At 36.4% G+C, this 23,264-nt stretch overlaps 1 protein-coding gene across 4 annotated transcripts in view; it reads left to right on the forward strand.

The window, feature by feature from the left end:
• LOC145260392 (MAPK/MAK/MRK overlapping kinase-like) overlaps positions 1 to 23,264 on the forward strand; it is a 187,700-nt gene that overhangs the window by 37,027 nt on the left and 127,409 nt on the right. For all 4 annotated transcript variants that reach the window (XM_080118346.1, XM_080118343.1, XM_080118347.1 and 1 more), the window contains exon 2: positions 1,281 to 1,395. In XM_080118346.1, the coding sequence (XP_079974472.1) occupies positions 1,281 to 1,395 (115 nt within the window). The remainder of the gene's footprint in view (positions 1 to 1,280; positions 1,396 to 23,264) is intronic.

Here is a 23,264-nt window from a genome sequence, read left to right on the forward strand (position 1 = left end):
GTTTGTTTTATTTAAATCTACCGCCTGAATATTTATTTTTATATATATATAAATAGAAAAGACTAACGTGGGAAGTGTGCTTGCCTGTTAAGTTAAATAAATAAATGGGGTGTGATGCAACTGAATGCGGTTATGATGGACGTATTAAAGAATAGGAATACCAGAATAATGATATCTACAGTTGCTCTAAAATATTTTTCCTTATGGAAATAAATGACCAGGTGTAAAGTGGTGGCGTGTCAGTAGATAATTTATTGGGAGAGAATATGGCTGCTAATCTCTGTTTTGAAGGCGTTTTTAACGTGAAACAGAAATCTGAGATTACATGTAATATTAAAAAAATGTGAAAATGTTTTCGTGGAAAATGCTGTAGGAATCAGTGTTGGTTTTGAGAGGAAAAGATTTGCAAAGGAAGTGTTCGGTTATTTTCGTATAATGTCTGAAGTTTTAGAGGAAAAATCGACATTATTTCATTATATATATGCATAGTTTTGTTCATATATATATATATATATATATATATATATATATATATTTAAAAGAGTGTAGCCATCAACAATTGTGGGTTTTTTTAAAGGTTTTCATCATATTTTTATTTTTAAATTATTTTTATAACGCGTTTCGAGCTTAGGGTGTGCTCTCTTCAGATATTTTCGTAAAAAGTTTTTCTTTAAAATGGGAGTTTGTAGATATGCCTCCGCTGATATTAAATATGTTTTTCATAGTGGTGCGATGCGTGTGTTCAGTGTTTAGACATTCTGTCTCCAACTGAAAGTTTTTACGAAAATATCTGAAGAGAGCACACCCTAAGCTCGAAACGCGTTATAAAAATACTTTAAAAATGAAAATATGATGAAAACCTTTAAAAAAAACCCACAATTGTTGATGGCTACACTCTTTTAAATATACATTTTTTCTCTCGTTGGAACTACACAACCATCACTTTAAATATATATATATATATATATATATATATATATATATATATATATATATATATATATATATATATATATGAAACAAGAAGTTCTAATCAACATATCCACTACGTGTTTTTATCCATTTCCTGCTCCTGATACAATATCTTGACATGAAGACCTAGCTTTAACTAGATTTCTAATGGAATTTTTTCACTATTTTAGACATATGCTTACTTTAACCTTTTGTAGAAAAATACCGCTTTAAAGAATATATAAACACCCCTGCATTTAGATATTGGTACGTTGAAATCTAGTGCGAATTTTCAAAATTCTTCATTTCTTTGTTATTTTCTTTTACAGAATATCGAATTCTAGGCAAGAAAGGAGAAGGAACTTTTTCTGAAGTCCTCAAATGCCAAAAACTCGCAGATGGAACATTCTGGGCGTGTAAGAAAATGAAACAAACTTACAACAGGTAACTCTGTATATGAATAGAAGTGTATGAATGTGTGTGTGTGTGTGTGTGTGTGTGTGTGTGTGTGTGTGTGTGTGTGTGTGTGTGTGTTGCTGATGAACCAGACAGTGCCCTGGTGTCAAATATCTCCACATTCACTATCATACTGTGAACCGAGTTGTTCAATCAGTTGCCAGTAACACACACACACACACACACACACACACACACACACACACATATATATGTATATATATATATATATATATATATATATATATATATATATATATATATAATTTTAGTCATTACATAAATTTAAAAATTGATGTCGTGAAATATTTAAATTTCACATCAAAAGATTTTTATTATTCTATGTAAGACAAAAAATACATTTGAAATATTATAACTCCTTATCCTATAGGATTTCGATGTCTACCATCTCTTCAGAGGAGAAAATATTAGCAAATAGTTATAATGGTTTACACCTTATTTGCTAAAGTCAGTGAGACATGGAAAATCACAATTAAAAGTTGTTTAATGTCATAGAGTAAGGGAAGTTAATGAAAAGGATATAAAAATTCAATTCCAAATTGCATGGTAAAATCCGAAGTGAATGTCTTTGATAGCAGTGTGGTAAAATGATCCAAACTGTATATTGAGTAATCCACATCACATTACCGTGTGATTGTACCATGTGCTCAAGGTCGGAGGAGAGAGACTCAGAGAGATCCTGGTTATTTACTCGTGCCATCTCTATAATTATTAGTTATTAAAAATAAATAAGAAACATATAAAAATATGTATAAAATAAAAATAATATTTAAAATGTATATATATTATTCCTTAATTGGAATTCATTTTTGAGATGAGCATTATATATATTAATTTATTTTTATTTCGGACTATTATTCTCATCTTTATTAGTTGTTGTTTTCATCTTTATTGGTTGTTGTTTTTCACAACGTTTCGGCCAACTATTCCTCTGGTCTTCATCAGGTGGTAACCGTGACGGATAGGAACTTCGAATCTCCTAACTGCATTCTCAGCAATCACTGCCATCCGTAGTTGTTGTTATCTCACCACGTTTTGGCCAAGTAAACTTCTGGCACGCTTTGGGTAGGATTGAAACCGCTATCTTCAGACAATGTCCATCTGGAACCATAGAGATTCAACGTCTCTATCAACTGCGCCATTTTAATATACTTTCATAGAAATGTTTCTGTCATGTAAAAAAAAAACCTATTTTCTTTGCGTCACAATTGTCACGCTCATACATGAATTCTATAGCTAATATAACATACTGACCCAACGAGTCACGGGTAGTCTAGTTAAAAATAAAAATAATATGAATACATACATTTTTTTTACACATCATTCTATATGTATTGTTGAGATATATACATCTTTACAGATATGATACATTACTCACGTGGTTCTGGATATTTTCTCTTAATCTATTGTGGTTAACTTGATACGATTTAAAAACATCAGGATACCGAATAAATGCTTTATTTAACTCGCATAATTATTCATCGGACTATTGTTCTCATCTTGAGTGCGATTTTCACAACGTTTCGGTCGATGTAACCTCCGACTTTCTTCAGGTGTATCTTGTCGAACTTGGGAATGTCGAACTCGGTAATTCGGACGGAATTTCAAGCGGAACCCTTTATTTACTTCACGGGGGTAGCATGCTCTTGTTCCGTCAGCCATGACTGGATAGAGGTCCTAAGTCATGATCTATCCAGTCATGATTGACGGAGCAAGAGCAAGAAATATATAAAAATATGTATAAAATTAAAAATAAAAATAATATCAATATATACATTTTTTTTTATTATACCTTATCCTATATGTATTGTTGAGATGTATACATTTTTAGATATATGATACAGTTCTGGATATTTTCTATTAATCTATTTTGGCTAATTTGATATGATTTAAAAACATCAGGATACTGAGTAGAAACTTTATTTTACTGTTTAAATATATTTTTTCACCACCTTATTTAATTTATATTTAAGTAGTATACTTAATATCTACAATTACTATAAACTCGCTTGTATTGAATATGTGGCTTCCTTGCTAACAAACCACGGAATATAGTTTGCCTTACTTTCAATTATATATGTACCTGAAATATACAGTGATCTTAGATACGTCACTATGACTTTCTGAATAGATACACAATGCTTTGTGCCTGACCTAATTGACTGTCGTTAACTATGAATTCTGACGTGCCACATAGTTTTATTACGGTAGAAACACCCCTCTTTTGCGTGCTACGTATATCCAATATATTTATTTCCTCCAAGACGACTGCCATTGTCTGATTTGCATGTTAAATAAATAAAAAAAATGATTTTTTTTTCTCTATAACTAAATTTTACTTGACTATAAATTCTAAAAATTAATTCTACTGTATTCTATAAGTTAATTCTCTCCTAAACACTAAGTCTACCCTACTCCCCAAGCTGCTACTAACACTCATACATTACACACGCTTAATATAAAGTCATTCTGTAACGCGTTATCCTATTCCTAAGCCAACATATAAATAAATAAATTAAAAAAAAAAATTCTAAATTTAAAGGAAAAATATTAAATCATATCTTAACTCTTTCCAACTAACCTGTTGCAAATATAGTTGCTTCCACTGCATGAACTTTTACTCGCCCCCTCCTCCAGTAACAATGTAATAGCAATGTCTTTTAATCACTTTGAGGAGTGTAATTTCTCAGTAGACATAACATTTACATACTAACCCAGTAACATTAACTACCCACGCGGGGTCGCAGAAATACCTGAAGGACCCAGGCACGGGGTAAACCCTCTCGGTGCTGATGGACTCATAGATCTTCCCAGGTCATCTGTCTAGGAGAAGGAAAACTCTGAAGCTAAACTTAAGGGGAGGGAGGCCCCTCCATTCTTGGATGACATGCTTCCTAGAGCTGGTGACTCGAACAAATTACCGGTCTGCAAACCTAAACTGCTTAAGGAGTAGATAGGCACTGTCTATCACCCGGCTTCCATACTCCTTCTTTGCCTATTAGCCAAGTGTAGAGGTCGAAGCACAGGGATTAGATATAAACACTCAGTGGTCGATCTTGTTTCCTGACTAGGGCAATGAACCCCGATTTCCCCCTCTCCCGACACATCCCATGCCCCTCTAAACTGGGCAGTTGGGAGTGCTTGAACACCATAATGCCATTACAAGTAGATTGGGTTGACTGTCGTCAGATGGGTTGAGGGTACTAGATTGACAGTTCCTGGCTGCTGATCCCGACTGGTAGTACAGGAGCCCTAAATCTTTGGTAGCACTTAGAGCAGTTGCTCCATCAACAGTTGAATAATATCGGGATATTTGTAGTGCCATGCCACGCATGGAAAAGGACCCTGCACTCATCCCCGGTGGGCTTTCCTGAGGCCACAGTCCTAGTAGATGGAAGGTCAGCTGATTGTCTACTTGTGTTGCATACCTGGTATTCTGCATAACCACTTGTTCAGCACCCCTTACCTAACTGAAACTTTAAAAAAAAAATGACAGTAAAATTTAAAATTACGATTAAACCAGGACAAAACTCAAAGAAAATCAAATTGCCTCCTCCCTTGCGTAGAACTAATTTAAATGATGTTGAAGCATTTCTCCTAAAAAACACCCCGGATATCTTAGCACTAAGTGAGACTAACCTACACTCCTCCATCCCCTCTAACTACTTTAACATGCCCGGATATCTCCCACTTTGCTGTAAGGACTCTGACAGACATATGCACGGGCTTGGAGTCTATATTCGAAACACCCTCCCTCTGACTAGAGAAAGAAAAATAGAATCAGACGATCAAGCCTTTATGTGCTTTTAGACTTAAGATGCAACATAATATTAGTTACTTTTATTTTCTCTACCGCCCCAGGACTGTACCCTAATAAACAAAGTCTCTGACAGCATAGATACAGCACTCTCCCTCAACACTAGCGCACAAGTTCATGTATTTGGGTACTTCAATGTCCACCACAGTAACTGGTTTGGATTCTCTAATTACACAGACGCAGCTAGTACCACAACACATAGCTTCTCTATATCTCATTCCCTATCACAGACGGTTACGTTTCCAACCCGTTTCCCTGACTAGCAAGAGCAACACGCATCACTTTTAGATCTGTTTCTGACCACAGTTCCTGATGATTGTGTTACGAACGCCCACAGCTCACTTGGGAATGCTGATCATGTAGTGATAATAGTTAAAATCACCCTAAACTCTAGAGCCAAAATGGAAGAGCTATTGCTCAAAACAACGAGATATTATAAAAAAGCTGACTGAGAAGCCATCAGGGATCTCATTAGAGATGCCCCATGGCGAAATATCTTTTCACTTCCTGCTGAACAGTGCGCAAATGAGACCACTGAATGGTTCAAAACAGCAATTGAAGCACATGTCCCCATGCGGAAATTTTATAGCAATCCCCACTCTCCTCAATGGTTTACTTCCACATGTGCAGCTGTCATCGCGCAAAGGCAGCACGTGTACCACAGAATAAACCGACATAAATCCATTCCAAACAGACAGAAGTATATAGAAGCCAGAAGTAAGAAAGAAATAGCGACAGCTAAGAGAGAATTTACTAAAACCACCCAAAAACGCATCAAAGCTCAGAAATTAGGAACCCATGACTTCTGGAAAATCTACAACAGTGTAATAAATAATGGGCAATCAACAATTCCCCCACTATCCAACAATCATGAAGTTGTTTACTCAGCAACTGAGAAGGCTAACATGCTTGCCAGTCGGTTTGCCTGTAACTCCACACTAGACCCTGCTTACCACCCTCTCCCAGACTTTCCTTTGCGGACAGACGTCACACTTGACAATCTGAAAATCACCCCTTCTCAGGTGCATGCCATTATAAAAAATCTTGACACTGCAAAAGCATGTAGACCTGATCTCATCCCGGCTGTGCTATTAAAAAAGTGCTCAGCCGAAGTAGCCAAACTTTACAACACATGCCTTAATGAATTTTGCTTTCCTGCCTGCTGGAAAACTGCTTCTGTGGTACCAGTTTTCAAGAATTCTGGCGAAAGAACTGACCCAGCAAATTACCGCCCCATTAGCCTCCTCCCACTTTTTGCCAAAATATTTGAGTCCATAATTAACCAAGCTCTAGTTCATCACCTTACAGATGCTAAACTTCTTACTGACCAACAATATGGATTTAGGCAAGCCTGTTCCACAGCAGACATTCTAACTGTAATCTCCAAGCGTATATACCATTCACGACAAAGCAGGGGAGGGTAGAGCGGTAGCTCTAGATATATCTAAGGCTTTTGATAGGGTATGGCATGAAGGTCTTCTCAGGAAAATCAAATCATACGGTATCACTGGAAGAATGCTTAACATAATTAAATCCTTTTTAGATAAGAGAAAAATCCAGGTCCTCGATGGCCGTACATCTAAACAATATGATATAAATGCGGGAATGCCTCAGGGGTCTATCCTTGGACCTCTATTATTCCTAATATTCATAAATGACTTCCCTGACAAAATTGCCTGTGAGATGGGTATATATGCTGATGACACCATGCTCTATAACAGACACGACAGGAAAACAAATGAACACATATCTAAAGAAATGGCAGAAACACTAGAGAATGACCTACAATCTGTAGTGGAATGGGGACAAAAATGGATGGTCACATTCAATGCTGCCAAGACTAAACTTGTTTCCTTCAATAACTACAAGAAACCTTCTCTACCACTAATAGCAATGACCAAAGACTCTTTATCTGAAAGTACATCTTTTAAACTCCTCGGCCTAACGTTCACAGGAAACATGAGTTGGAACAATTACATTGAGAGCATTGCCAGGACCGCTGCGAAAAAGGTAGGTTCTCTCTACCGTACTAGAAAGCTACTGACCCCTAAAAGTATCCTGCACCTCTATAAGGCCACCATTCGCCCATGTATGGAGTATTGTTGTCATATTTGGGCCGGTGCATCTGCTACTAGTCTCTCACTCCTAGACAAGGTTCAAAAGAGAGTCGCCAACCTGATAGGTCCTGAACTATCATCCAAGCTTCAGCTTCTGTCTCATCGATGCAATGTAACATCCCTTTTTTAATAGTATTTTAATGGTGTATGTTCCGACAAGCTGGAAGCACTTGTACCCCCTCTATGTAAATACCCCCAACAAACCTGACAAGCAGTACAATCCCACCCCTTCACAGTAGAGATCCCTAGATGTAAGAGAGCCTTCTACTCCAGTAGCTTCTTCCCCAGAACGGCTAGACTTTGGAAGTCCCTGCCAGGTTCCTGCTTCCCCAACTGTACTGACATGCAGAAGTTCAGGTGTAACGTTAACCGACATCTTGCTGCCCAACTCCCCACCTAGTACCCCTGTAGCCTGTGTCCCTAATAGTAGCCCCTACATCAAAGTGGCGATGTGTCTTGTTTGGGGTGAAAATGTAAATTAAAAAAAAAAAGGTTACATCGACTGAAACGTGAAAATCACGCTCAAGATGAGAACAGTAGTCTGATGAATAATAATAATACATATAATTAATCATCATCTAAAAAATTCAGAAACTTTATTTAACTGTTTATTTATTTTTTTTTTTTTCACCTTATTTAATCATCCTTACTACTGAACTAAATACCGAGGGTATAAAATCTATCAAATTTAGGATAACACGAATTATTCTTTAAAACTCGGACATAATGCTACCGTAAAATATATATATAGGGCATATGCTATTTTTATGTGACATACGAACTATTTTAAAGGGGAAGGGGTTTCTTTTATTGAACATTTTATAAATAAAAAATGTGGCGTTTATTCCTCTATGGTCACAGTAACTCATTAGAATAAATCAAATGTTTTTGTTTTTTTGTCAAATTCCTGATTATCATTTATACATATAAGGTCGTCTATAAATCTCCTACAACCATGATAATTATATGTTTTAGATATATTATTTTTATTAATGATGATATGTATATATACATTCTAGTTTATTAAATACAGATTTACTCAGAAATCTGCAGGATCTAAACCCATAGGAATGCCTATATTTTGAACAAGTATTTTATATCCTATTTGAAAGTAACTTTCTTCAATAAGATGACTTATAAGTATTTTTAAAGTATATTTGCAAATCCTAGTCTTACCATTTTTTTGCTTTATTCAAGTCTTTGGATCTTGAAAAGTCTAAGCATTTATCTTTACCGCCTGCAAAAGACTATTTAATTCTTTAATTAGTTCTTTATCTGGTATTTTGGTATATAAGGTACTAAAATCATACGTTGTTATGAATTTAGCTGCTTAGCGAGAATTTATGCTAATTTTTCTTTTACCGGATATGCATTATTTATCACCTAAAATAGAAATTCTTTTTTCTGATGGAAATTATTTATTTGATTAATAATTAGTTTAAATACTCTAGATTTAAGTAGAATACTTATTATTATTATTATTATTATTATTATTATTATTATTATTATTATTATCATTATTATTATTATTATTATTATTATTATTATTATTATTTATTTATTTATTGTTTTAATGGAGAGTAGACAATACATTGTGGATGCCTTGTCGGCAACTCCCATAACTCTTGCTTCTCCTAATATGTCTCTCAGTCCTCATTCAGAATGAGTGATTTTTCTGACAAAAGAAGAAAAATCTGTATTCGAGGTCGGCAGTATATTTGTGTGAGCAGTCGCCTGAGATGTCGGGAATTTTCTGTTTCTATGTCTATCCTTGTCACTAATAAGGGTGTTTTATCTGGGTTAATGCTATCCGCCTGTTAGTCAGGGACCCAAACCTTGGACTAACCACTAAGGAGGCCGTCCTATCAGCAGGCGCAAAGTACTAGGGCTGCTGCATTGCCATTTGGTGAATGGATTTTAAACCATGCAGAGGGGCTTCTCGATGCCATATTAGTGGGTAATTGCTATAGCTTTACTTTATCATGCGCTACAAAAAATATTTCTTCACTACTTTTTCTCCCTTACTTTCCCTCTCTGCTATGCTCTAACCAAGTCTGTCGACCTATTCCACAGATCCTACAACTCTATCATGAAAAGTCTCCAGAAGAAATACACAAACCAAGATCCCCAATTTTCAACATAAACCTCCACTACAACGTCTTCTTCCTCCAACATCAGGGGTCTACGTTCCAATCATCCAGATGTTGAAATCCAATTACAGGAGACCAAACCAAACAGAACTGGCATTGGACCGACTATTTATTTCCCTAGATGAGTTCATAATTAAAAGATATTCTAATTTAACATCCGAATCTGACTCCCGAAATTGCCAAGGGCATAGAATATGTGCCTACATTAGAGATGACTTTTTATGTGGTAGGGACATCTCCAGAAAAGACCCTAAATTACCCTATATGTGCTTTCAGATTCCACTTGCTCACACCTCTGCGCTTAGAGTTGTCCTCTATTGCCCCAGCAGAGATACTATCTTTAAGAGCATATCTGAGAAAATTGACCACATCCTGTCTGCTCATCCTTCGGCTAACATTCATGCTTGTGGAGGCTTCAATGTTCACAATGTGGAATAGTTGACCAACTCAAACAAGACAGATAATGAAGGGAGGTTCTGTGATGATTTCTCCATTGCTTATAACCTAACTCAGATTGTTCACGAACCCACCCGTGTGCCCAACCCTGACGGTCAGTATGCAAGTCTCCTAGACCTTTTTCTCACAACTTGCTCTGAGTTATATTCATCTTCCATTCTGTCTCCACTGGGATCTTCTGACCAATCGGTTGTCTCAGTTAAAATAAAAACGAAATGTTATAAGTCCTCCGACGTACCTCTCCATCGTACAGTATATCGATAATCTATGTCTGACTGGAATAACTTTCGTACATTTATATCAGATCTACTTCTGCGTTTCACGTATAAAAAAATGTGTCCTCTATAGTATCAGACCTGATGGAATAGCTAATTGTGGGTATAGACCGCTTCATTCCCTCCAAAAAATTCCAGCAAAAACCTAACAGTCAGCTGTGGTTCTCTTCAGAATGTGCTTCAGCCATTGCACACAAAAATTACTGTTTCCATTACTTCCAACGTAATACTGAGACTAAAGCCGCCTTCAGGACTGCCAGCACCCACTGTAAAAGAGTAATAAATAATGCAAGAGAATTGTTTGCTCAGTCCATCAAGCCCAAAGTAGCTGAGCAGCGGCTTGGTTCCCACTAATTTTAGCAAATTACAAACACTATTGCACTATTCCAACCATCATCAATGGACCTGAGATAATTTTGTCAGCATCGGACAAAGCCAAAGAAAAAGCCAAAGAAAAAGCCAAGAACTTTGCAGCTAATTCTACCCTATGTGATCAGGCCACCAACCCTCTGTATTTTCTCCTGTGTTTGAAAACACGCTATGCAACATACAAATATCTGCGTGTGATGCTGCCAAGATAATCACAAACCTCGATTCCAGTAAAGCAACTGGCCCTGATGGAGTTTCTATTATAGTGCTCAAAAAGCTTCAACCAGGACTAGCTCCCATACTTACAAAGCTGTTTAAGCGTTGTCTTAAGGAGAATTGCTTCCCAACACCTGGGAAAACTTCATCAGTATGTCCTATATTTAATAATTCAGGTGATCGGTAATCTCTCTTTCAATACAGACCAATCAATCTCCTGTGCGTCATGAGTAAGTTGCTGGAATATGTGTTAAATAGAGAAGTAGCCAACCACTTCAGCAAAAATAACTTTCTTAGTGACATGTAATATGGTTTTCGTTCTATTAGATCTACAACAGATATGCTAACAATTATATCTCATAGGGAATCTCTTGATGGAGGCTACCTTTCTAGGGCAATTACTCTTGACATATCAAAGCTCTTTGATAGGGCATGGAATAAAGGTCTACTCCACAAAATCTCCAGTTATGCTATAGCTAAAAATGTCTTCTCAATTATTAAATCATTTCTCTCTGAGAGGTTCATAAAAGTAGTGATTGATGAGCAGAAATCAGAAGCTCACAGTATTAATGCAGGAGTCCCTCAGGAGTTCATCTTGGCCCAACTCTCTTCCTGATCTACATCAATGATCTTCCAAATCACATCCTAAGATCATTTGTAGACATTTATGCTGACGACACTACCATCTATGGCAACACTTCAAAGGCTGTAAATGACGAAGTTCTCTCTGATTTTCTCTCCTCTGATCTTGAGCACATGGTACAATGGGGAAAGGAGTGGCTGGTTACTTTTAATGCATCTAAAACCAAGCTTTTCTCTTTACACCATCAACGCTCTGATCCCTATCTGGCATCAACTGAAATGAATGCCTCTTGTCTTGGGGAGACTCCATGTTTTGACAAGCTTCTTGGTCTGACCTTTGCTCCTAATCTGAGATGGAACATGTACATTAAATCCGTTGTCAAGATGCTGGAAAAATAGTGGGAACGTTCTATGACTCCAGTAGATATCTTATTGCTGATGCAATTCTCTACCTGTATAAGGATGCATTACTGTTGCTGCATCTGGGCAGGAGGTCTTAAAAGCAGCTTATCCTGCCTTGACAGAGTTCAAAATAGACTTTCAAGCCTAATGGGGATACCTTTTTCTCTTCCTTGCAACCTCTTCTCCACAGAAGAGACGTTGCGAGCCTGTCGTTGCTTTATCGTTATTTTCATGGCAAGTGCTTGTCTGAGTTCCAATCTATTGTCCCCCAGCTTAACTTTCATGAAAAATACTCGTCTAACTGAAACCACTATCAATAATTTCTCCCACTCTTTATCTGTGCCTAGATGCATAGATTCCATAAACAAAGCTTCTTTCTTAGAACCTGTGGAACTCTCTTCCGGTTTCCTGCTTTTAACTGACTACAATATGGTCGTCTTCAAGTCCAACGTAAACAAGTTCTTGATGAGCTGTTCCCCTTAAGTAATCCAATTTTCCTAATTCCCATAACTAACGATTACTATTATATTTTCCCATTTACTACTGTACACTCCTTAACCCTTATCCTCGAGTGGCCTCCAGGCCTTGATAAGTGGTGACTCCTTTGTAAAAAAAACAAAAAAACAATAAAAAGAGATAGCTTTACTTAATGGCTTCATGATATACATCTTTGAAGAAACAATAAAACGGCGCTAACTGTCTTTTTTTTGTGTGCATTTTAAGTAACCAATACATACATGGATTTTTAAAAAAATTTATCCTTTAATTTTAATTCTAATTTTTCACAAATAATGACGTTGTTTAAAACAATATTATCGATTTATTATTACTTAATTTATAGGTATCTGAACCGTTACCAATAATTCCTACTTCTAACAATAAGCGTTGTATATAATACTTCTAACAATAAGCGTTGTATATAATACTTCTAACAATAAGCGTTGTATATAATACTTCTAACAATAAGCGTTGTATATAATACTTCTAACAATAAGCGTTGTATATAATACTTCTAACAATAAGCGTTGTATATAATACTTCTAACAATAAGCGTTGTATATAATACTTCTAACAATAAGCGTTGTATATAATACTTCCAACAATAAGCGTTGTATATAATACACTTCAACTATTATCGTTGAATATCTCTAAGCCTTGATTAGCGGTAACTAAAAAAAAATAAACTAAAAAATAATGAAAAATTTGTTCTGAAATAAAATAATGTGATATCTACTTTTAAAAATTGCAGCCCAAACAAGGCATATTGCCACTGGTGAATAAGGGTCTACTGAAATAGGAGCCAGATTTATAAGCAGGGGTAACCTGGGTGGGGTCTCGAACTGCACGATGTTTGTTCACTCTATGCTTTTAAAAATTGTAAAAAAAATATGAATGTTTTTTATTTAACTTATTTCAGATTTCTTTTTCATTGAGAAACAAAAAGAAAACATGTCTACTTTTAATCCTATCATTTATCCTAAGTCCGGGTGGCAACGTCCCCCAATCTCTGAACCAACTGAGAAAATAAAGATAGTAGCTTATATAAAGTAGTATCTTTGGGGTGCAGTTGCCACACAGGTGTAGGGTTAGTGGTAAGGTTAAGAAAAGATTGTATTGAAGTTGCTGAAAAACGCTAATCTTCACTCATAACTAGTGTTACGAGAACAGGGGACCTCTTCTCGTAAGTAAGTAAAAATGAAATAGGATAGTGCGAGAATTTGAACCTGGGAAACTAGGTTTGGAATTAAGATTCAGGAGAGTTTAAAATAAATAAGCAGATATGTTTATTGAAAAGGAATTCGTTGTTTAGAAATGTTATTGAAAAAGGAATTTGATGATTTAATTCTATTTATGAAAATGAAATTAAATTGAGGTTATCTAGATCCGAACAATAGAAAATGTTAAACATATTGGAAAATAGGTTTGGCCGAAAATAAGTTAGAAGAATTCGGTCTACAGAATGGGCTAGACATGTGAGGAACAGTGCATGTTTTAGACACGTGAGGCATGTCAGGCCACGGGATCGATATGCACTTTTTTGGCCATGTGATGACGTCATGGCTAAGAGATGAGTTGTTAATATAGTTAGAACTTGAGTGAGACAAACAGTCAGAGGCCGGACAGGGTCGAGAGTGGGTCGGACAGACAGAGCTGACATGAGGCGAAAGGTTAGAAGTTGAAATAATGTAAGACTTTGAATTTCTTGATGTGAAATCATTGACCAGTCGAAGAAATAAAGGACGTCATCATATTTTGTAACAGCTGTCTCGTGTTGTGTCATTCTACAATTTGAATTTGTGAATTTGTATTAATATGAACTTGTGTTCCACTCATCTGTATAATGAACTTTGTGTATAAACCCACCTAAGTAATGTGTCTCCATTATCTAAGTAATGTGTCTTCCTCAGTATCAAGAAATAATGACTGCCCCCCTTGTGATAAAAGATTAATAATCTTCGTCTAAAAAATATATGTGTCAAGAAATATATGTTATAGAAACACTCCCAGTATAAATGCCTTCTATCTATATCCCCGCCTCACTGTGTATTACATGTTCCCATTCTCTATTAGAATGTACCCTGTCCTCTCTCTAATATGAACAGTCAACAAGTATAATATAATATAATATACGCCATCTCTAAAAAAGACCCAATCCGCCTATGTAACACTAGGGCTATGACAACAGCATATTCTTTTCGTTATTTTAACTCTCGAGTGTATACCCGACACAGTTAGACACAGTTAATCAACCGAGAACCACATCACTCTATATAAAAGCATATAAGATATCCAAAGATACACACTCGAAAGTCAAAACAATGAAAAGAATATGCTGTTGTCCTAACCCTAGTCATAACTTGGGATATTTGCAAAATAAAAATGAAAAACAAAGAAAAGGTAAAAAAAATTCGCAAAAAATTAGGAAAATCAGAAAACAATTTAAAAATTCTTCTTAAATATACATAATAAACCAGAAATTGGCCGGAATATTCTCAGTTACCGTTACGTTTACTATCTTCACTTCCGGTTGCCCCATCCCCATGTTAAGAATTCTTTTTTTTTTTTTTTTTTTTGTAAGTAATAACGTTATTATTTAGAAAAAGCTCTTCTTAACATGAAGAGAGGGGGTGGGCTCCCTTTATTTATTCTGTACTTTCACCTAACAATTTGATAAAAAAATATCGTAAAAAAAAAAAAAAAATCAATTAAAACCGAAGAAGCAACCGGAAGTGAGGTGGAGACAGTAATCGTAACGATAACCAAATTGTCTTTTTAATAATGGAGTTTTGCACGGCGGACTAATTTGACTCGTCTCCCTTATGAAAAACAGACAAAACGGATCGATAAGAACGGCAGCCTCTTTGGGAGCTGATCGCTTCACGATAGCGTTTACTTTTGCTTTTCATTTTATAAAACAAAAGAACATTAAAAAGCAGACGGAAATAACATTAACCTCGAATTTATCTTTGTTGAGAAATACAAGCCGTCATAAGTCAAAAGAAATCAATGAAAACAGACAATAGCAGCAGCAGCAGCAGCAGTGATGACGCCAGCGATAAGCTGAGTTGCAGTTGAGTCGCAGTAGAATTTGCGGAATTTGGCGATGGAATTCTAAGTGCAGATTTTTGAGATTTTAAGATTTGACCTCTTAAATGAAACTATATGTTTTGGCTTTTTCTTTTTAGTTTATATTTAAAATAGTGATTGCTTGTAGAATTAGAGTTCCTGGGAAAACCCCAATTAGGATATGCTGGTCCATAAACACAGAGAGAGAGAGAGAGAGAGAGAGAGAGAGAGAGAGAGAGAGAGAGAGAGAGAGAGAGAGAGAGAGAGAGAGACAGAGACAGAAACAGAGACAGAGACAGAGAGACAAGAATCGAAAGAAAAAGAGAGAGAAAGGAAAAAGAAGAGAGAGAAGGTGAGATAAAAAGAAAGAAGGTGAGACGGGAGAGTAGGAGAGTAGGAGACAGAAAAAAAGAAAAAGAGACATAGAGAGAGAGAGAGAGAGAGAGAGAGAGAGAGAGAGAGAGAGAGAGAGAGAAAGAGAAATAATAAGACAGAAAAGAATATATAAAGACAGACAGATAGAGGCAGAGAGAGACTAGAAGAAGGGTAGAAAGAATAGGACAAAAAGGAATAGAAAGAAGTGGGAATAGGAAAGAAAAGAAAGGAATATATAGAAAGAAACGGGAACAGAAAGAGAGAAAGAGAGAAAGGGGGATGGAATTAGAGAGTGATAAAAAGAGAGTGAGAGGGAGAAAGAGCGAGAGAGAGAGAGAGTGAGTGAGATAGAAAGGAATAGACAGAAAGACAGAGAGATAGGCAGAGAGACATATAAATGACAAAGTCATCCCCCCATATATATATATATATATATATATATATATATATATATATATATATATATATATATATATATATATATAGCCATGGCCATAATTATGGAGCACCTATAAAAAAGCTGAGATAATAATTGAAATCTACGCATTTAAAGTTTAAGAATTGTACAGTTGAGAGCAAATGTAAAATATTTAACAGTAGATTGTAGTATTTTTTTTTTTTTTTGCTTTAAAGCCTCTTTCAAGAGTTTTAGCTGAGTTTCATACTAAATTCATTCCAATATTTTAAATGATTCATAATCATACTAAAACTTGTTTCTTATTTTTTTCATGTAATATTTGATTCTTACAAGTGCTATAATAGTATATTTAGTTGAAAATGCCCCCAAAGAAGAAGCTTTCAGAGATTAAAAGGCCACAAATTGTGGCTTTATCTGGTGATGTATATTCTCAGATAGAAATTGCCAGGAAGATGGAATGTTCAAGGAAGGGAATTCAGACAACCATTTAAAAGGTACAAGGAAACGAATTCTTTCAAAAACAGAAAAGGACAAGGTTGTAAAAAGTCTACAACCGTCAGGGAAGACAGATCTTTGAAAAGATCATCCCTTGCAGATAGGAAGGAAAGTTCTTCAGAGCTTGCTGCTGAACTTAGGGAGGATGCAGACAAAAACATATCAGCTTGAACAGTAAAAAGAAAATTATTAGAAGCGGGATTAAAAGGATGCAAAGCAAGGAAGAAGCCATACTTGTCTCTGGTCAACAAGAAAAAACAATTGGAATTTGCAAAAACCATGAAAATTGGACACCTGATGATTGGCTCAAAATTGTTTGAGCTGATGAAAGTAACTTTAAAGTAAATTAACTTCTATTTACTAAACTTTCGAAGGAACGCTCGAAATTTTTATGTGAATACACATCCATAACAATTATTAAAAAAAATATAACACATTCTTTCTTTTCATCAGATTTTAAGCATCCCCTGGAGCAGTTTATATTCGCCATAGGGAAGGATAGGAATTTCATCCTAATTATGTGGTTGCAACTCTCAAATTTGGAGCAGCAAGCGTAATGGTTTGGGGCTGCATGGCTTCTTTAAGCAGTGGACTGTTGTATACATGTGAGGGCAGAATGAACTCCACAATTTATACAAACATGCTAGACTGTCTAGACCATGTTTACCAATAATTACATTCCAAGAGATGTAATTTTCCAACAAGACAACACTCTATGCTATACGTCAAAAGTTTCAATGGGTTGCTTTGAGAAAAAAAAAGGGATTACAGTGATGAAGTAGCCTCTTTAATCTCCAGACCGAAATTCCATTGAAACTTTGTGGTCTTATCTAGGGATAAGAGAGAGAGAATGCACAAATGTTCATCGAAAAAAAAAAAAAAAAAAATTAGAGGTCAAAGTTCATGAAAAGTGGCAGGAAATAGATCCTATCACCTGAAACAATTTAGCCAATAATATGAAAAAAAAAAAAAAAAAAAACGAATAAAAGCTGCTATAAAGGCAAAAGAAGGACATTCCAAATATGGATTGTTGTCAAAATACGTTTATTAATGTTTATTCTATTCTTAACCTTTAAATAAGTTTGATTTATAATTTCGATTTTTCATTAGTGCTCCATAATTTTGGCCAAGGCTGTATATATACATGGGGAGAGAGAGAGAGAGAGAGAGAGAGAGAGAGAGAGAGGGGGGGGAAGAGAGAAAGAGGGGGGGAAGAGAGAAAGAGAGACGTATATCTGCTCTATCATTATTTTCATAGCAGATACTTAACTGAGCTTCTATCTATGGTCCCCCCTCTCTCTCTCTCTCCCTCTCTCTCTCTCTCTCTCTCTCCCGTGGAATATTTGCAATAGACACTTATCAAGCTACAACAGCCTTCGGGACAAGATCAAAGTGTAGTATCTGTTCTTCAGATGCTGCACTTCTATTTCTTGTTCTCTTTCGGTGGAGGAGAAATCCTTCACGACTGAGACAATTTTTATTTTTGTAACTTTTCTCCACGTTAAAAAACGACCCTGGTGTCTAACTTTGTCCCGTGGGGAGGCATAGTAAATAGGTACAACAGATAGATAGATAAATAGATAGATAGATAGATAGATAGGGAGAGAGAGAGAGAGTGAGAGAGGGGGAGGGAGAGAGAGAATGAGTCAGAAATACATAGAAAGAAATAGAAATAGAAACAAAACAGATAAAAAAAAATGAGTGATAAAAAAAGAATATATATATAGATAGATAGATACATAAATAGATAGATAGATAGATAGAGAGAGAGAGAGAGAGAGAGAGAGAGAGAGAGAGAGAGAGAGGATTAGAGTGAGAGAGAGGGGATAAGAAAGAGGGGGGGGATATTTACCTCGATAAGAGCCAAACACATCCTGAGATGGAATACTGCTGGAACATAAGAGTACCCTTTCCTGCCCTAAAAACTTCGAAATCTAATGGGTGAAGCCCTCTTCTCCACCCTGTTTCCTCTTTCTCACAGAAGTGACCTCAACTGTGCTTCTATCTTTGGTCCTCTTCCTGTAGAATGTTTGCAGCAGATACTCGTCTAGATACAACAACTGCCAACAATTGCCCTTATTATCTACCTGTGCCTAAAACTAAACATAAAGTTTCTTTTTTCCTAAAACTGTCCGACCGTGGAACATAATAGCGCAGAGCTGTTTCCCAGTTGACTATAACATGGCCGCTTTTAAGTTTAACATGAACAAGTTCCTGTCGAACAGTCCTCTTAAATAATCAAACACTACCCGAGTTACACCGTTACAGATAATTATGGTGTTGTCTTGCTGGCCACCTGACATTCATTAATCATTATCCCTGAGTGGCCTTTGAGCTTCAATAAGCATGATCCTCAATACACCTATTAAAAAAAGGATACTTATGCACTTTTGTTACCGTGGTAAAATAATAAGGTTATTATTTAGAAAGCCATTCTTGACAGGGAAGGGTGTGTGTTTTTTTTTTTTTTTAACTATTCTTTACTTTCACTTAGCAATTTAATAATAATAAAAAAAAAATTGTAAATCTTAAATTTAACTTGAAAATACTCTTAAAAAATAGTCCGGTAACAAAAGTGCATAAGCACCAAAAGAAAAAAAAAAGATACCATATAAAATAAAAGAAATAGGAAGAAAGATAAACAGACGGATATTTCCATGTTTTCTATTTTTTTTATCTATTATAGTTATTAGTGCATTGATGCTTATATTTAATCTGAATATTATAGCCACTATTTTTATAGGTGTGTTGTAAATGTTGGTTAACTTCTTGAATACATTTTCATTGCTAGTTATTACCAAGCCTATGTTCAATAAGCTTTTATGCTGACGACACTCCAATCTATGGTAGCACATTGAAGACCGTAAACAACCAAGTTCTCTCTGATTCTCTCTCCTCCGATTTTGAGTATGTGGTACAATGGGGAAAGAGGTGGCTGGATAATTTTAATGCATCTAAAACCCAGCTTCTATCTCTACACCATCTGGCATCAGTTTAAATGAATGGCTCTCGTCTTGGGGAGGCTTCATGTTCTGACAAGCTTCTGGGCTTGACCTTTACTCCTGACCTGAAATGGAACACGTATATCAAATCCATTGCCAAAGTCGCTGGAAAGATGGTGGGATCCTTCTACTGTTCTAGTATATATCTCACTCCTGATACAATTCTCTACCTATATAAAAGCCAGGTACGGCCAACGATGCAGTACTGTTGCCACATCTGGCCAGGAGCTACTAGAAGCAGCTTATCCTGCCTTGACAGAGTTCAAAATAGACTTCGTAGCTTAGTGGGGGGATGCCCTTTTCTCTTCCCTGCAACCTCTTTCCCACAGAAGAGATGTTGCAAGCCTGTCTCTGCTTTATTGTTATTTTTATAGCATGTACTCATCTAAGCTTCAATCTATGGGACCCCCTCGCCAAACTTTCACGAAAAACAGCCAAAGCCAACTATCAATAATTCCCCCCCGCTCTTTATCTGTGCCTAAACCTAAATGTAAATTCCATGAACACAGCTTCTTTCTTAGAACTGCACGCCTGTGGAACTCTCTTCCAACTGCTTGCTTTCCAGCTGACTACAATCTGATTGTCTTCAAGTCCAACGTAAACAAGTTCTTGATGAACCGCCCCTCCCCTAAGTAATCCAATTTACAAAATTCCCACTACTTATGTTTACTACGCTATAATCACATTGACTAATGCATACCAATTAAACCTTATCCTCGAGTGGCCTCTGGGCCTTGATAAGTGGTGATTCCTATGTAAAAAAAAACAAAAAAACTAGGAATATGTTTTATGATTGAAAGGGTGATTGGACTTTGGGTTTACATATATTGGATTGAAATGTTATCTGGTTTACATTTTCCTGTAATCAGATGCTAAAAACCACAAGGCCACCATTCATCCATGCATGGAGTATTGTTGCCACATTTGGGATGGTGCATTTACCACTAGTCTCTCCCTCTTGGATAGGATCCAGAAAAGTGTTTGCAATCTAACAAGTCCCAATTTGTCAACTAAGCTCCAACCCCTGTGCCATCACTGCAGTGTTACATCCCTGTGCGTGTTTTACAAGTATTTTAATGGACTGTGTTCTGATGAACTCGTTGCACTTGAGCTTCCTTGACGTACATATCCCCGACAAACCCATTCAGCAACAAAATCTTACCCCTTCACTACTGACGTCCCTAAATGTCAGAAAATTTTCTACTCTAATTCTTCCCTAGAATGGCTAGACTTTGGAATTCCCTTCCTGCTACCTGCTTCCCAAATGTACTGATATGCAGAAGTTCAAAAGAAACGTAAACCAACATGTAATCTTTTATTGGTATAGTCCTAATTAGTAGTCCTTACGTCCAAATGACAATGTGCCTTGTTTGGGATGAAGGTGAGCAAAAAAAAAAAAAAAAAAAAAAATGAACTTTGCAGAAAATTCTTAAACACTTAAAAAAGTTTTTTACAAAGAGGTTACCATGTACCAAGACCCGGACGCCACTCGAGGATAAGGGTTAATATTTGTATTGTAGTCATTGAAACAGTAGCGTGGTAATCGTTTGTGGTGGAAATTTGGTATAATTAGATTATTTACAAGGATGGTTCAATAAGAACTTGTTTACATTGGGACTTGAAGAAGATGATATTGTAGTCAGCTGGAAAGCAGACCAGTGGAAAGAAGCTTTGTTCATGGAATCGACGCTTAAGTTTAGACACCGATAGAGAGTGGGGGTGAATTTATTGATAGTGGTTTTTTCTACAAATATTCAATAAAATCAGACAGTTTGCTGCAAAAACTTAGAAAGCACGCAATAACAAAATACTAAACACGAATACTAAAGAAAACGCCTAAAAACGTGATCAATAACAAGAACCCTAAGCAGAACAACAACGCAAATATCATAGTAATAACTCACACCAGAGAGTATCCTACATCTTTATGAAGCTACAATGCGCCCATGCATGGGTCCCACACTGTCAACCAAGCTCCAACCTCTGTCCCATCGCTCCAATGTCATATACCTGTGTCGGTTTTACAAGTACTTTAATGGAATGTGCTCCGATAAACTTAGAGAACTTGCGCCCTCCTTGACGTACAAACCTCTGACTAACCCAACAAGCAGCAAAATTCTAACTCTTCACTGTTGACGTGCCTAGATGTCGGAAAGCCTTCTGCTCTAATAGTTTCATTCCTCAAAGTAACAGGCTTTGGAATTCCCTCCCTGTTTCCTACTTCCCCGACTGTACTAACTTGCAGAAATTTAAATGTAATGTGAACAAACATCTTGCCGTTCAATTCCTCATGTTCCCCTGTTAGACACAATCTCAAATAGTAACCCCTTACGTTTAAAGTGGGAATATGCCTTGCTTGGGAGTAAAAAAAATGGCTCTAATAATAACAGCACAACTAGAAATAGGAATAAGAAAGAAAAACTGTAACTGTAGAAATTGTGTATTTGCCCATTAGAAAATAACTGCCTTACCAAAGGCATCGTTTGTCAAGCCACAATGTTTGCTAAAAAAACCCAAAAATAACAATAAGTAATGCACCTGACCCACTTTTCTTAGCTGTAGAGCAACGAAACTTGGCATAGGTATTAGTTTTTCTTTGCATATGAACTACGCAGAGTTACGCATTTCTTCCATTGTTTAATGCAGCTCTGGAGACTGTTTTTGTAAGAACATCCCAGGTTGGTCTTTTATCCATTATGTAACTTCCGACATAAAAGGCTGCATCATCTGGAAAATGCTTTCCTTTCAAAAGCAGCTTCATGGCTGGGAAGAGGTGAAAGTCAGAAGCTGCAAAGTCAGGAGAGTAAGCGGAATAGAAGAGGATTTCATAGCTTTTGGTTTGGCGGCATACGCGTTGTAGATCGGAACGCTATTTTGCAGGAGGCGAATACCTTTGCTGATCTTGCTCTACCTCTTGATTTTTATAACTTCTTTTAATTTTCTCAAAATTGAAGTATAATGGTCTCTTGCAATTGTGGCAGCCTTTGCTAAGAAAATTTGTCATCACTACTCTGTTGTGGTCTCAGAAGACTGTGAGCATGACTTTGCCAGCAGAGGGCTGCAACGTTATGTTCTTTGGCGGTGGTGAGTCCAAGGGTTTCCACTACATTGACTGGGCTATAGATCATAGTAATAGAGCCAGGTTTCATCCTGTGTGATCACTCTTTAGAAAAATTTTGATTCATCTTCTTGGCATATCTCTAAATTCATCCTCAAATACTTGATGTATTCTCACTTCTGGAAAGGTGTCAGCAACCTGGGAATCCATCCGGCAGACACTTTATGCATATGCAAATGGTCACGAATGATAGATTCCACAGACTTTTTATTAATCTTAACCTCTGGGCTATTTGGCGAATAGTTATGCATCGATCTTCCAAAATGGCTGACGGATTTCTCAGAAATAGCAGAAGGGGAGCGATCAGGTCTGGGAGCTGTTTCCACAGATCTCCAGCCATGTTTGAATTCATGATGCCAGCGTTTGACAGTGTATGATTGAGGTATTATTATCATATGTTCTCTTTTATTTCACCAAAAGTATGAATCTTTTAAAATACAAAAACCGGACCACTGTGCAGCACTTAACAGGCTTTAT

Source organism: Euprymna scolopes, chromosome 36 (genome assembly GCF_053919585.1).
Source record: "Euprymna scolopes isolate OS-2025 chromosome 36, ASM5391958v1, whole genome shotgun sequence".
Classification (NCBI taxonomy): Eukaryota; Metazoa; Mollusca; class Cephalopoda; order Sepiida; family Sepiolidae; genus Euprymna; species Euprymna scolopes.